Consider the following 17,753-nt stretch of genomic DNA (forward strand, 5'->3'; position numbering starts at 1 on the left):
ATTAGTACGACTTAAAGTTAAAAATTAAAACCTACCCTGTAAGTAAACTCTCTTCTTCCCCCCTTCCCCCCCCCCCCCCCCCCCTATTTATACACATATTTCTTCAGTCATATAACTAAGATATTATACAGTCAGGGACAGTTACATATTGAACTTGAAAAACAAAAATATATATGTATACTTTCATAATTGTTTGACAGCCACTAAAGTGTGGCTAGATGTTTAATAAATATGGTTTGAAAGATTTGAAATGTCCTACTTTCTGTTTTGTTTACTTACACAGGGTTGTAGTTGTACGTTTATTTTGTATGTGGTAATGAGTTTATTGGGTCCTATTGTGACTTACCAACACTTCCATTTGAAATTTTATTACAAGTGATAAAAGTAATGAGCACCAATTGAGGACCTGTCTGAAAATACACAGGTATTACCTCACGTAAGCTGTTACCTTAATTGTCTTTTGGCAGGGCTGGATATATATGGTGCAGTGGACCTAAATTTTCTTACATTTTTTTTTTTTTGTAATAAAAACTTTGAAATTATCAGATCGCTAAAACTTCGGATACCATAAGGTTGCTGTGCCTCTGTAGCGAATGTGAAATGAGCTTATTAACCAAGGTAAGCTATGCAAACTCCTGTGGTGCTGTATTTTCTTGGTGCTTTTCTGAAGATGATTTAACATTTTCAATTCTGTAATTTCTATGAAAATTTGGTGCTTTGAGGTAGTACAACACAGTATTAGAAAGCATGTCTTAAAAAAAGTGACTGGTAAAAAATCTTTTGGCTAATTTCAGTAGTTATAATTGAAATCTTGGCATATAAGTAATTCCTCTATATAGCATGTGTGTGTTTGTGTATCTATATATTTATATATATAAATGAATGTTAAGATTTTTTATTTCACTTTTTCATTGCCACTTAAAAATAAATCTCCAAGTCATACATTTACTTTGATTATGCATTATATATTTTAATATTTCATTGCTGCTCTGAAACTTGAAGCTGGTAAATTTTGCAAAGTTTGAGAATACTCTCCAAGGTGATAACATTCCACACTTATGTGGCAGTTAAGGGTTAAGTGCATGTTGTTATAACTTGTAATGATTGTGGATAGTCTGAGAACCAGAAAGTGAATTGATTGATTTGAAAAACAAACAAAAAAAAACTTTGCACTCTAGACAAACTCAAGTGATTAATTCAAACTGGAAACTGGTACAGGAAGAGTGAAATTCCATCTTTACTACATGTTTCATCATTATCTGTTGTTGAAATAAATCTGCAGTTATTTTTTGCAACTTATTGTGTAAAATAATAATCTATTATGCTTAAAGCAGTTTTAACCCTATTTGCACAGGTAGAGGTCAAAGTGACAACCTTTTCCAAAGATACATTCAAAATTTAATTAAACTACTTTATCATCAATATATGTAATTAAACTTGGCATCAAAAAGTAGTTTATAAATCAGATTTTGATATTATAGAAGCTTTAAATTCTCAATTACAAAAGGAAATATTTGAATAAATTCTCAATCTTCACTTTTGTATCATATAACACTTGTTTTGTCAATAGTTGCCCATTTTAGATGTTCTTGCTATCCCTTTATGATGTCCTGAGTGAACATAAATTACACACTTATATTATAGATATTGATATGGCATAATCAAATTTTATAGTCTTGCTCTCTGGAGATGTAAAGCAGAAACTCAAATCCATGTGTCATGCCCTTTTTTCAAAAAATGTCAATTTTCTTTGTCATTTGCTATTGGAATATTTATAATCAATAGTAAGAGGAAATTTCAATTTACTGATTTCTTTATAAGGCTAGCTTGCTCACACTATAGGTTTTGAATTCAGTCTACAGATTCATGGACGCTATTAACAAGGTTGCCTCAAATTATAATTTTTGCATGTTAATATTTTGTTCTCAATTGCATATATATGAAAAAAATAATTTTATGCACTATTATCATTGGTACAAAAAATAAGGTTACAAGGAACTAAGATTAAATTTCATCAGAGGGTTGAAAGCAAAAAAAAAATAGTGGCCAGTACTAAATTTCTTGTTTTTATGTATTCTTTTTATTTATTGTTATAAAAGTAACTAAAATTAAAAATTTGAAACTTGGGTAAAATAAAAAATATAATTTCTGAGTGAAATATGCACGTGATCTGCTTGTGCATTACATAATTCAATACTTTGTTTACTGTAACTTGAGCTGCATGTTTGTTGGATTATTTATAAATTTGTCACAGGTTTAGAAATTAGACATGGTTCACAGGGCAATAAAATAATGACATAGAAAAGATGTAAGGTGTCGTTAGTCTGAGGCTGTCAAGGGTGTTAATTGTAGTTTTCTGTTGCAACATGCAGTTATTCTAGAAAGAAAAGGTGTAACTTAAACTTGTTTAGTGTTTACTGTTGATTACAAGGTCGGTTTAATGGACCAGGCACATTTATTATTAGGGTAGAGAAAATATAAGGTTTTACTGAATTAAAATTTTGATATTCATTTAGGTGGTCTAGAGGTTATGAAGAAGAAATTTGTAAACTGTGAGAAGAAAAAAGTATTTTTATTAACTCAAAAATTGCCTTGCATTCAGAATGACTAAAGTAGACTCAGAGACAAATCAAATACTTTATTAAAAATCCTGATTTTCTTTTTTTTTTTGTGCACAACATGATTGTAATGTTTACTAAAAGCTTGTCGAATTTTGTACAGTTACACTAAGAAACTTTGCAATTATAATGAACATTAATTCTTGAATTTGGAGTTGGTTCATTGTGTAGGTAGGGTTAATCCATGCTTGACTCTTCTTATATTAGAAAAGTCTTCTTAAGGATACAAATGTAAAGAGTTTAAAATAGAATGGTCATAATGTAGAATAGAGTATATTGACCCTTGCTCTGGAAGGGTATTTCAATCTGGCCCTTGTGTGTGTCTGTATCTCAAACTAACAGGCTGATGTTTACACAAGATGGGAAGTCAGTATTGGACAATCCTCCCTAAATTTGGTCTGGATCCAAATTCTGGGTCACTTTTAAGCATTTTTATAATGGGGATATAGGGCATTTTCACTGTTTTCAATTAATAACTGTAAAGTGTGATCTGATTTGTACTGAATTTCATGGGCACATTAAGGTTGAGACCCCTCATCACACTACAAAAAATGATCTGGATGTGAGAAAGATTTTAAGTTTTCAGAAGTGAAATTTTACATTATCTAATATAAATGTATGAAATCTTTGAAATGCCTGATGGGGTGAGGGTATGCAATCTCTCTGATTGCTCTTGTTCAACATATTTCCTTACTGCTATGACTGTATGGTATTAGCTTTATAACATTTTTTAAAATTACATTTGAACCATTCTGTAGAAAGAATGAATTCCAAGCATACTGTTAGGAAAAGACATCAAACTTGGTAAATAGTCTTTATCTAAAACATCAGCTCAGATGGCTTATTGTGTAGCAGTTCTGTGCTTAACACAAAGTTCAGATTTTGTTCTCATAAAGATATGCAGTCCCATAAGCTTTAGTGTAGTAAAATCCTCTAAGATAAGGTTTGAGTTGTTAATTTAAATATTTGTGAACATAACATTGAAATGTCTACACCAGTAAACTTTTAACTGGAAGTAAACAGATTGAAAAAAAAATTTTAAACTGTCAACAGTATTTATATTTTATGAAGGCTATACATATATTCTAATACTCGGATGTTGTTAAGCTACTTAGTTGACTTGTATAATGTTAATATTTAAATTTGAAGAGTATTAAACATGTCATTATTGTGTGTAATGTATCAAACAGGATATGAAAAGTTCATGGAAATCTGTGCTTTTCATTTGAAAAAAATGGGTCCTGAGACTCGTACAAATCATCAAGAGTATGTGAAGCAGCATGCTTATTGCCACCAATAATCTCATCACGTAGTAATGAGATTGTGAGAAGAAAGGGAATTTCGAAAAATTACATATGTTCGATAGCTCTTAGAGAGGTTTGTGCCATGATGGTGTGTAACACGAAGAAAGTGGATTGCTTTGTATGTCCCTGCTTGTGCAAGTTTCCTCAGATTTCTTCTTTTCAATTTCATACCCCTGTTAATATTACAGATTTTCTGTATGGTAAATTTACATCCTCACGTGTTGTCAAGTAATTTGTATTTTAAAGACTTTTTAAAAACACGTGTACTGTAGGGCTAGCATAAAAACCATAAAAAATTATGTTTTTCAAATCACATCAGCTGGTCCATGATTTAAAAATGTTGGTACAATTATGAATAAAACTATTGAAGTTGTTTTCAATTTGTATGGTTATGGCTAGAATTTTTTTTATGTTTCGGATATTTTTAATTTGATAAAGATTAATATAAACATTAAAATAATGTAATATAAGGTTTTTATAATTGTTTATGAGATAGCAATTTCTTTGGACAAAGTTTAATTTGAGAAAGATTAAATTACTTAAGTTGAATATAATTTAACAGATTTCTTCCAAGCTCTCTTCATAATATTCTGTGCAATTGTACAGTTACAGTCTGTCTTGACCTCATTGTTTGAAGCATATTGTTAAGCTGATGACCTAAAGATTGTATAGGAAATGGGGTAAAAATAAGGAAGTTATCCTATCTATTGTATTATATATTGCAACCATATTTCTAGTTTGTATTTCTTCTTTAAATAGAAAAAGTAATTTCAGGTATGCTATAGCAGCATTAGTACCTTAAATATTTAGAAGGTACCTTGTCCTAAGTAGATAGATTATGTAAATCAGTAAAAGTTAGTTATTTTAGTTTGAGAATAACTGTGACTTTTTGTCTTTTAATAGACAATCTTGTTTACAGTTGATTACTTAATATTGCCAAAAGAAGCATTAGAAAAACTGACCAATCTCTAAATGCACATCTGATAAAGTCTATACTAAACAAGAGAGAATCTTCAATAGCTGTGGCACTTGAAATTCTTTTAAGCAGAATTAGAGTAAATTAATTTAAGAGGTTTATTTCCCCCTTTGCATTTGATATATTTTTGTATGCCAGAAATACCAAGCATGGGGCATGCATTTACCTAATTCAGTTTTATTACTGATCAAGATCTCTACCAGCCTACCCTCAAATTGAAATTCTTTTAGGCAGGATTAGAGTAAATTAATTTATGAGATTTTGGGTGTTGTCAAATGTTTCACTCGAAAGGGTTTGACCTCCCGAGTCCAAAACTGTAATTAGATCTCAACATGGTCAAAAGATGACAAAGCTTTGCACTTGAAAAAACGACTCAGAGCTGTTCTATGAACCACCATGCTGTGGCTAAAAATGCAACTACAATTTTGAGAGAATTTCTCTTTATGTAAAAATTGGTAACGGTTTAAATGGGCAAAGTATCATTTTACTGATGTGATTTTCAATATAAAGAAAATTTTCTGCTATACATATTGGCATATCTTAAATGTTTTGTTTTTGTTTTTTGCTGAATGAAGGGTTTCAGCAGTAAAAACACAAAATGATAGTTATTATATAGTGCAAAATAAACAGACATCACAGATTGTGCTTTGCTGTTTATCAAGGTGTTTTGTACCTACCTCCATGATGTGTTAATATCCAAATTAGGGGTATCATTGCTCTGAAAATTCCATTTTGTATAAGCATGATGGAGTTTCAATTTATTTGTAATATAAATATTTTTGCATTTTTCTTCATCATACAAGCTATTAATTAGCCTTAAAAATTAACATAATTAAACCTCATTTATATTCTTTATAATTCTAAGCCCGGCATGGCCAGGTGGTTAGGACGCTCGACTCTCAATCTGCGGGTTCGAATTCCCGTCACACCAAACATGCTCGCCCTTTCAGCTGTGGGGGTGTTATAATGTGACAGTCAATCCCACTATTTGTTGGTAAAAGAGTAGCCCAAGAGTTGGCGGTGGGTGGTGATGACTAGCTGCCTTCCCTCTAGTCTTACACTGCTAAATTAGGGATGCCTAGTGCAGATAGCCTTTGTGTAGCTTTGCGCGAAATTCAAAACAAATATAATTCTAAAGTTATTACACTTTCCCATGCTTAATAAATAATATATTGAAATAAGAAATGTTTTTCTTTTCCCTGTACTTTCTTTTATTTGTCTTTTGCATTTAATGCTTTATGTAATTCAAATTTCAAACCCATTGCCATTAAGGTCACCACTTCACTTTGATTATATTTTTATTTAAGTACATGCCCAATTCAAATAAAAATATAAGCCACTTCTAAAGGAATAATAAGAAGCTGAAATAATTCAAAAAATGTTTTTATTACATATGGAATGTTTTATTGCAGCTGTTTTTAGCTATTTATGCTAAAGATTCATTGTTTAGAAGTACAATCTTCTAACCACAGGGTTTAATGTGCAAGTTGATCTTTTCCCCGTGATATTTTATCTATTTTGGAATAGGAATGTGTGATGCTAAAACATAAGGTTCTATCAGCACTAAATCTAAATTACTGAGAGCTTATTAAGTTCAAGTTCAGATGTTATAGGTTAGGCATATATTTTGTAAATTGATGTCATCCTGGAACACTGATGCAGTTCTTGAGATTAATGTCTTCTTATTATTGTTTTGAAAACTGATATTTGTGTATATTGTACATGCAGGATTACCAACAACAATGGTCAAACTCCAACCAGTCTAGCAACAATGTGTGGACACCATGCTGTGGCCTCATTTTTAGGCGAAACTGAGCCCCGTATGGCTCAGAATAGTATGGGTGTGAATGGCAATTCTGATATGTTCCCGGAAAGAAATCTTACAAATGGAATTTACCAGAATGGGTTTCACCTAAACGGTTCAGCTGGAATGAATGGAATTTTTAAAGACTCTAGGCAGGATATGATGGAGACTGGAAATAGTGATGGCAACCTTTCCCACAGTGTGACAATGAATCATTTGCCCATCTTAGGCAGAAAACGATCCTTTGAAGGTTTGGAAGAAGCTGAATCAAAGCGTATGAGAACAGAAGGTGAGCAAATGGTGCTTTTATACCATTATTAAGTAATGGAAATTTGCTTCATATTAGCAAAGGGTTGTGAATTAGTGCAACGTACATGAAAATTTCTTTAATGCAGTGTCACAAAGTCATGAATTACTCATTTAACTTTCTAAGATAAAACGAAAATATTAAGGAATAAAATGCAGTGTTATGAATATGCAATTGATCAACTCGAAATTACATCACATTAAATACTTAAATGCCTAAAATTTTTAAATAATTATAGTCACTCTATTTTTTTTTTATATAAGATTTGGTTAAAAATGTGTACTAAACACTTGTTAATTTCTACCCAACCTGGAGTTTGATATTTTTATATGCACACAAATTACATAGAATGTTACTCTTGTTTGTACACAAAATATGCTCACTTTACAAAATTAGAATTTGGTTGCTTGGCTACTTGCATTCTAACTACACTGCACTTGGGGAAGCACAAAAATCTAATTGCTTTAAAAAGTTTTCTCAAGAAATTGGTATTGCTAACATTTCCATAATTATTATTATTTTTTCAGTTATCTCGGTTGCTTTGGAGATACTTTTTCTTGCTTACCATGCCCAAAGTTGCTCATCTGCACCTATATCAGAGATTATATGTACTCAATTAACATATGTTTTGGATTTTCTGGACTTTACTTTCCATTATATTGTTTGCTTGAGTTTAAAATTTTTACAAATACTCAGATTACAATCTTCACTATTGCTTTGAATTCTACAGAATACGGCTTTATATTACAAATCTTGTCTAAACACCTAGAAATGCAGCGAGGTGGGTGTATTACATGTTTCAGACTTATTTGCGGACCAGTTGGTTAATAAATGCTTTTTTGTTTCTTTAAATGATATTAAATTGGTAAAGCTTTCATATAGTTTGCTATAGCAGCCTCTCTTTTTAGCTAATTTAGTCATTCTAGAATTGAAGCTACTAGAAAACATATACAATAAAAATGTTATTTTGTTGGGTAGCTTATCAATTGCTGTTATTTTAGTAATTCAGATAGGTGTTATCACTAAAATATAAACATTTGTTTATATCTTAGTTCAAGAAAAATTATTAAAGATAAATCTGGCTGAGATTTTGAGGCTGGCAATGAAAATTATTATCAAAATTCATTTCTGCATATTTACATGTATATCAGGTTGTACATGTTTAAAAAAATTATTTACACCCAAAGAAAATCCATCAAACACATTAGTTCCTTTTAAATTAATTAGACAGTGTGCTTTCTTTTTTGTGCTTTTTAATGTATTCAATTAATCTTTATAGGTAAAACAAAGTGTCTAAAGGTTTCTATTGCTACTGTTTAAGCTTGGCCTAGCCATAATGCACAGTCAGTAAATTAATATTATTCAATACTAGTGTATAAATCTATTCACCTTTAAAGGTTCTCTAAGGTGATGTGTTTGCATGATAATGACTTTGTTCTCTCACATTACTAATCTTTTCTTATGACTAAATTTCTTACTGTGCCAAGCAACCAGTTCTATAAATTTTACAATGTTTATTTAGTATGAAATGGCCTAAGAAAGGATAAACAGTATAATGATATTTCATTTCTTATTCCATCCAACGTTCAACAAGCCATTCAGTGTATTATGATAAAATATTTCACAAAATTGTGCACATAAAGCAAATCTACACAAAGTACTAGCGCATATCTAAAGCGGACAAAAACTCTTTGGATAACACTATCACAAATCTAGCTAGAGCTAATATAGATTGGAACTGCAGTACTCGCCAGATAACTGTATGAGATTTGTTGCTGAGCAAGAGTAAATTGAATAACACTTCAATCACTACCACTTATTATTCATAAGTGTTTTTGTGTTTTACTCTATGAAATTAGAAAAAACACAAGTGATAAGAAAGTAGCTTTTGAAACCTTCAGGTCGTCAAGATATTAGGCCCTTTCAAATTTGGATTGAACCTTGTGGTTCCTACAAAGTTGTTGTAGTTACTAGCTGTTGGTGAGTTAATTGTACTCTCCTCAATAATCATCAACCCCTTATTTTAGTGTATCTTGGGTATTTTTTGAAGCTAGGCCACCACTGCATAACATATATATAGATTAAAAGTCACTGTAGTATGCACAGTTGCAAAATACTTTATGAAATGATTTTCTTAAGCTGAATTTACTTTTAGTTTAATTAATTCATTTTAAATGTGGTTATGCTTGTTGTTTGTGGGGGAGAGTGTAGTATTTTTCTATTTGAGGTATAGTAGTGCAACTTCTGACTGAAATAGTTTGCGACTGTTATATTCTAACAAGTGAAGTGAACTACATGTGTACGTGTCAAAACAATGTAACACAGCTAAACCCTTTGCCAAATATTTCTGTTACAAAAGAATTATAAAAAGTGATCACCTGGTAACGGTTTGCCTTGAATGTTGGATGGCTGTAAAGAATTTGAATTACAATTTTTAACAGATTATATCAACTTTTAGTTGTTAATAAATTCATGTTTACATTTAACTCTTACACCAGAGTAGGACTTTTACTCTAAAACAACAACATTTCATGGTATTAAAAACATTGTCCTTCACTGTAATTAACGCTTTTTGATTGAAGTGTTATTGAACTAAGAAAAATGAAGAAACGTGTTAATAGTTACATTATTTGCTGTATTAGGGCAGATGTTTCAGTTGAAAATACATGTTTATTTCAGTATTTAAGTTTGTATTCTTGCCATACTCATGGGTAGGTATAGTGTTTCCTCATGTTTGTTTACAAATGGCAAAAACTGTTTTGTACATGCATGCTCAAGTTGTCTGTTTTGTTCTAAACCTTATTTACTAAGCTTGTATATATTTCAGGTATGTTTGCAACTTTTACATAATACAGAGTTAATGCAATCTATAAAAAAAGTGTGTATATCATTTAAGTTTTGATACTAACCAACATGTTGCATTTCTTCAATTCAGAAGATTTCAGACTGGCTTTGGTCATTTTAGTTCTTTATTAGAAAACTTAATGTTTATGTATTTTAAAAGTGATGCTTTAAAGAAAGCTATGTGTGTTAAAAGTCAATAAAAACTAGGGAACTTTATATAACTTAGCAAAGTTCTTTAGGTAGTCATTTTGTGAAGGCATTGACTTCGTCCTAGTTTTGGCAATTAAATAACAGCAGAAGTCTACTTTAAAGTTTGTTATTGGTACTACCCTACAATTAATACAACTAAATTTTAAATTATTTAAAGGGTTAATCACTGGAATTTTTGTAAGTTAAATTAATTTACTTCTGAGAATATTTGAAACTTAGTAGTGCCAAACTGATTCTAAAATTTAAAACAGCAGTAATAATGCTTTTGCAGTCAGCCTGATTTTGTTTATGTTTAGTGGTAGATAGGTTTTAGTTTTCTTTTTATTCAACAGATTGATGAATTGAGTTCATCTGTTGAGAACACGTGCTTGCATTTTCCTCTCTTTGGATCCAGCTATTAGGTTACTAGTTTTACCCTATAAAGCTACTGCCTAATTTTTTTGACTTCTTAAGAGGTTCTGAGAATGTTTTTGCAAATATTTGTAAAACATATTGTGCAATATGTTTTATTAATTGGTTACAACTTGTATATTGGATGTTAGGTGTGGATCTTAACACATCAAACTAGAAAGAAAACTTTTGGGAACAAGTTAATTTTATTGTTAAGTCTTCCAGCTCTTTTTTTTTTCTTCTTCTGCTTCTTCTTCTTCTTCTTTTTAGAGGCTTATACATTCCCAACTGTTTTGAACTTAGGTAACCTTGGAGATTTTAAACTATTAAAATGCATACAGTAAAACTTTTTTCTCTCTCTCTCATCTGTCAAGTATGTGATAGTAAGTTGGTTTATTAGAAAGTTATTGGAAATATCTTTTGAATACATAAAATAAGCTGTTTTCTTTTACTACTTTATAGCTGGTACCATAGTGACTCAAAAATTTACATTTGCTATTGTACTCTTATAGCAGCAGTAGGTATACTTGACAGAGAAGAGGTTTATTACTTCAAGGGTTATGTAAAATGCAAGCAACCATTTTGGGTTAGCAGCAGCTCCCTCACTTCCAAGCTGAACATGAGATCAAAGAGAGTGCAGCAGTTCAAATCTGAAAATACAATGGTAGAAATACCATGAACCAATGTGAATGTTTGCATTTCCCTCTTATTATTGTACCCAATGTACATAAATGATGTCTATGTTTTGGTATGAGGGAAAAAAAATAACTCAATAAAAATAGTGTTGGGCATATATTTCAGAGTATCAGTGCAATGGAAAGAATATTGGCAAAAATAAAAATATCAGTACCAATGGAAATTGGTGTTTCCAATTGTTATATTTGGACTATTCCAACTATCCAAATAATCAAAATATTGCCATTATTATTTATCATTATTATATCTTTTGTTAATTCAAGATCTTTCAGCTTAATTGATTAGTGTTTCCAATTATTCCAATTCTCGTGCTAGAATAATTGATTAATGAGCCCGATTATTAATTGATTACCAAATTCTAATGGCCCAGTTCTATGTACTGATAAGCTAAAAATGGCTGAGGAGAATCTGGCTTGGCACTACCTGATGTTAAATATAATGTAGTTTGTTTTTTAATACAATATGTACGTTCATTTATATTTGTTAGCTCTAGCTGATAAACTTTAAAGAAAAGTTTGCTTATGGTAAAATTATAAAAGCTATCTGTGTGCATGTTTTTAGATGTTTGAAGTATGATAAATCAAGTCACTTGTTTTATTTTTTCTCACATCGAGCTTTAAAACATGCATGTACATTTATTTTGTCATCTGACAAAACTAACACCTTTTTTGTAGGAATATTGATGCTGGTAAGCTTGTCTTTGTAATTGATTGAACTGAAATTTGAAAGAAAAATTAGAAACTAATGATAAGTCTGGAAAACAAAATCCAGATTGAATTGCTAAAGCCATTCTGAAATCTTTGAGTAAAAGCGGATGATAGTGCTTGCTGACAACCACATGTATACGTTGCCTCACTCTCCTGTGTACATGTATGAAGAATTAGTGAACACTCTTCTTTACAGCAACACAGGTGTTACAGCCTCACCCCTGTTCTTCATCTATAAACATGGCTGCAGCAGGTGGTGATACAGACAGGTCTGAAGCCCACCTCATACCTAAACAACAAAGTTGCTTTGGGAATAAGGCACACCATGATACCAAGCAACATGTGCCACGATGTATTCCATATTATATTTGGCACTGAGGTATAACTGTAAAGTCAAAAGAAATTTTGTGATATTTCTTTTTCTGGGCAATATGTACTAATTTTAATAATTTTGTTAATTATTTATATAAGTCTGTTAATCTCTCATGGAGCATATATGTCTGTGTTAACTTGAAGGAGAAGTTTGATTTGAACAAATTATTGTATAGAAAACTTATTATGCTGACCATTAATTGAGCCACAGATTCACTGATTGTACTAAGTGGCATGCATTTAGAATGTCATTGTTTTTGTGATTTATTATTTATGAAATTTTTAACCCTTTTCCATACCTAGAGCTCTTCTTAAGTAAATTTAAGTGACCACAAATAAAATCCGTTGCAATACCAGTTAGCTCTGAAAGACTGTGCTACATTTACATAGTTTTTTTTATTGGTGAATATACTAGTTGAAAACTACTTGTTTATCAGCCTGAGTTTGGAAAGTTAGTTTTTGATATTCATCGTTATATATATATATTTTTTTTTTTTTTTTAAGTCAGCTTTTGATTGAGATCCATCATTATTAAATTACGTTTATAGCATACTGAGATATGCATAAGCCACATGTAGGAGTCAGAAATAATGATTTTGTTTTGTATCGCAAAAGTGATTACAAGTTTTCACAGCAAATTCCCTGTGAAATATGAGTAACCTAGAAAAAAGGCTTTTAAACATGCAAAAAATTAAATTATTCATATAAAACAAATGAGCTGTAGACTGATGGATCAGTCACGTGCCCTGGATAGAGTTAGTTCAAACTAAAATACTTATCACTTTTGCTGCTATGCTTCTTTTAAGTAGCATCCATAATGGAGAGATTAGGAATTTGTTTGCCTCCAAAAAAAAACTGATACTTGCAATCAATGGAAAAGAATCAAAACTGTAAATAAACATCAAGCACCTCATGGGTAATGCTGTGACAAAAAATGTCTACAAGTTACTTCTAGTATGATTGATATGTATTTTATTTGTGGTACATCATAATGTCCTTTGTAAAGAAGTAAAAAAAATCATTCATATGATTGAGCCTTCCTATCTAGGTTGAAATATCATTTGTATTTTGTTCATTAGAATTATAGAATCGATATATTATCACATATCAATCTACCTAAATCTTTACATAAATGTATATAATTATGATTTCTCATTATTATTAATTCAGTATTGTTCAGCTTATTTTATTAGTGTTTCTGATTATTCCTGTTATTTAAGTCTCATGCTAGAATAATCAATTAATAAGCCCGATGCTTAATTGAGTATCAAATTCTACTAATGGCCCAGCTCTAAGTACCAGTATGCTAAAAGTGGCTGGGGGAAATCTGGCTTGGTGTTACCTGATGTTAAATATAATATAACTAAGTGTTAGACCTAGAAGAACATTAACAGCAATATTTATCAATGCATGTGTCCTAATGCAATCAGGAGGCCTAGATATAGGTCCTAGGAATATTGATCAGGACTTGAATGTTGGTGGCCTAAGCTGTATGGTGCTTTATGTTTAGTATCATTGCTACAGCTTCCATTTTAGTGTATAGTGCATTTTTTTTTAAACAAAGATCTAAAATATGTGGCCTGAAATTGATATTTATACTTGAAACTGCTTAGATCAAAGTCTAGATCTATACAGCTAAATTAGAGTACAAAGCTCTAGGTTTCAGCCATATGCTTGTATTTGACTGATGTAGGAAAGTCCCCCTAGACTTGTTCATGATAATATTTAGTGTTTATTTTGAATGTTCATGAATTAGAAGATTTAAAAACTTTCAAGATCTTGAAGACTGGGAAGGTTTTTAGATACAGCCTATGCAAAGTACAATATGTTGAATCAAACTTCTCCTTATTGATTCCGGTACTTGTATATATCATAGCTTTCTAGTTTATGAAGTAAAACTAGTTAAAGAAAGTAGGTGGTTAGTTTTATGGCTAGTTAATTAACTTACTGTATGTGTAAACTATATACTTCCTTTGGGGATTAATAATAGAATCTGAATCTCAGTTATTTTGAGGGTCACATCAGCTAACCCACTTGTTCTTTTACTTAGTTCATGTTCTGAGTTTTCTTTCCTTTTATTTGCATGATCCCAGTTTGATTAGAACAGCTACCATTCCCGTTCTAATTTTTTTGTTGTATTTTCTTAATTTCTACATTTTCCTCCCACCCAGTGAAGAAAAATGAACTCTCCTTAACTCATGTGCAGTCTCCAATCTGTGAAAGTGACATTCCTGTATCTTATTTTGTAATTGATGGAAGATGTGCTAGTCAAGACATTTATACAAATAGAGTTAAAGTAAGACCAGAACCACAGTTGAATGAAGATGTGCTTAGCAAGCAATTAAGATGGTGTATTCATGGAGACCATATTCAGTTTTCTTACTTTTAAGACAACTTCCCTTATTAACTATATAGTAAGATGCTTAAAAATGAGTGATTGTTCATCTGTTATATTTATGGCTGATGTTTTGATGCATGCCCAGTTAACTGTTACTAGAAATGATGTAGTTGTATTGAAAGCAAGATATTTTTCTGTGATATATGTAGATCTAAGTTTTTCCCAATGGTTTTATTTAATGTAAGTCATAAGAAGTAATAAACAAATCATTTGTTCCTTGTGTTTAAAGGTGCTACTTAATTTCTAAGCTAATGTTTGTATTCACCTTTCAGTAATGGTAATTTCACGAGGGTAGTATATATGCATTTTATTCAAATCTTCTGTGATATATATTCATCTCATATGTCCTAAAAAGTTCACCCATGCTCATTTCTATTAACCTTAGTAATGTTAGACAGTGTGTTAAAGTTCTTAAACATGTAGTACTTTGATAGTGGTTTTCACTTATATTTCTGTTATCTAAGAAACTAGTTGTAAATATTAATAACACTACTCTCCTCTTTGTACGTGGTATTTGCATGAGTTTCTTCTTGATGATGTAGAAAACTAGGTTACGAGTTCATCAGCCTTTTACTTTAAAACTAGTTTGAATTCTGGCTAATAATTTGGGTTGAGCAATATATAATTGCACAAGTATCTGAAAAGTTTTTATCTGACCACACATCCTCATTTTCTTGTTTACTCATTCAAACCATGCTCAAAATTTGTTTTGTTTTGGGCATTGTATTTGACTCTGTCAACACAAGGTGGCAATAGAGAAAATAAGAATATTCTCTTTTGATGATAATCTTTCTCTGCATATAAATTAGATACACTGTAGTAGTGTGCTCGAACTATATTTTCTAAAATTAATTGTACAGAATCAGTTTAAAGAAACTCAAATGAGACTATTCTGTAATTTTCTCTCCAAGCTTATCCTGGTGTAAAAGTGTGGATGATACCCATGAAATATTTTTAGTACTCTGGTTTATACTTTGAAACTATTTTTGTTTATTGAAATAAAGTTTAATGATAAAATGTTTCATTTATTTCAGTTCTGCTCAGTAATCATTTGGTAATAAAGTACTTTTGAAGTACATAGAATCTTAAAAATGGCATAATTTGTTTGTCTGTCTGCTAAACCAATTATGCCCTGTATGTATGGTTAGGTGAAGTTGTTTTGTGATGAGAAGGGGTTAAAAAAAATTCTCAAAGAACGTAGGTAATATTGCACCTTTATTAGTGGTGCAGTCATATTTACCAAACTTTGAAAACTGTAAACTGAGTCATATATATGCTTTCTAGATGTTTTTCATGCATATATTATGCAATTTCTTTTAAATTATAACAGTAAAAAGCTTCTCATATCTGACATCTTTAGTAATCAAACTTAAGATCAGTCAATTGTTTTTGATGTAGTTTGACAAAAACCTAAATAAACGTAACCACTTGTTCAGTAAAACTTAATTAAGAAATGTATATATTGTTTATATAGTTATATGTGCAAAATGCATTAGTTTTCAAAATTGTCTTTTTTTATGATATTGTATGGTTTTTGGATTAATAGCAAAACGTGGAGAGTTGAGTTGTATAGATAACATAGTAATTTTTGGATTTTCATACAAACCATTTATATTTTTAAATGGAGAAATGTATATAAAAATGTATGTTGACCAACCTAAGAAATTTAGAACTGTTATAATTACAAATCTGTTATGCCCTCAAGCATTAGTTGTTGAGCTTTCCTCCATTTGGATACGAACAAAAGAAAAAATAATTGTTTATCTACTTGAAGGTTATTTTTAATTTAAGAATGTGGATTTACATTTTGACATTCAAATAACTGAGAGTTTTGCCTGCTTAAAAATTGAAGGGCTTAGAATATTTTGGGCTTCTACTGAACTTACAGTTAAATAATTCATATGGGCTATTTTATTTATTATCATGTCATAATGAACTGCCCTAGAGTTGAAAGTAAAAACTGAATTTTTATATATATATATATATATATTTTCAGTGTTATAATGCAATTAGGTAAATTGGTTACAAAAGCTGTTTTAGGATGTATTTTAAAAAAAAAGTAAAATATATATGTACTTTTGGCATATGGCACACATACATGCAAGTATTGAAATTTAAAATATGCCACTTATTCATGTAAACAAGTCATGAAAGTTTAACAGCTATTATTGCTTTTTTGTGGTATAAAAATCATAGCTAACTAGTTAATTTGCCTTTAAGTTAAGAGTAATATTATACCAAATGAGAATAATCTACATTGCAGGTTATTCTTTAAGTAAGAAGAGCATTTTCTTAAGTTTTTTGTTTTTATTCTTAGAAGAAAAAATATTTTAAGATAGCTATTAGCTTTAGATTCTAATTTGTTGTCAGCTATGGTACTTAACCAGCAAAAGAATAGAACAGTAACAAAGATGTTTATTGTATCTCATGTTGTAGCTCTTAGTTTATTAATTTGTCGCAGATGATAGTAATATATAACCTATGTTCTTATTCTGTTCATTGGCATTATCATTAGGTTTGTGTACACTATTCCTTCATTTGCAGGAAGGAAAAGCAATTGGATATTAACAACAATTACTTTTGCCTTATCATATGAAAATCACAGGAATGATCAGTATTAGGTTTTAAGAACTTTACTGTATGGAGCCTAAATCAAATCCTGTTATCAGTTGTATTTGATTAATTATTAAATTATGTTCAGTTCTGAATATATAGTTAAAAGTTTTAGTGTAGAAACAAATATGTTGTTGGTATTTACGAAGAAAAGCTATAAAGTCTTTCAAAGTGGCACAAAAGGTATATTACTTGGGATGTAGTTAATTTTTGTTTTGACCAACACTTGATTTAATGTAGAAAGTAATGTCAGTTTGTGTTTATTTTGCTGTTTAATACAGAACAAATATTTAAAAAAAAATGTTCTCATTGTGCATTACTTAAAATTTTACAAGCTCATTCAGTCTATTGTGTAAACTTGTTTTATTGTGTTTTTTGATAGCAGTTTCTATAAACGTTTTTCAATGATAATCTTGTTTTATTATTTACATTTGCATCAAGTTTTAAGATCTTCATGTTAGTAAATTCATCGCTGATGAGGGATATGAACAACAGATTTTTGTCAGAAAAGCTG

General features: G+C 30.4%; 1 protein-coding gene across 1 annotated transcript in view; it reads left to right on the forward strand.

The window, feature by feature from the left end:
- Window positions 1–17,753, forward strand: part of LOC106458651 (ankyrin repeat domain-containing protein 10-like) — a 60,026-nt gene that overhangs the window by 22,702 nt on the left and 19,571 nt on the right. The window contains exon 5 of the mRNA XM_022385191.1: window positions 6,627–6,991. Coding sequence (XP_022240899.1) covers window positions 6,627–6,991 — 365 coding nt within the window. The remainder of the gene's footprint in view (window positions 1–6,626; window positions 6,992–17,753) is intronic.

This window comes from Limulus polyphemus, unplaced genomic scaffold (genome assembly GCF_000517525.1).
Source record: "Limulus polyphemus unplaced genomic scaffold, Limulus_polyphemus-2.1.2 Scaffold23, whole genome shotgun sequence".
Taxonomy (NCBI): Eukaryota; Metazoa; Arthropoda; class Merostomata; order Xiphosura; family Limulidae; genus Limulus; species Limulus polyphemus.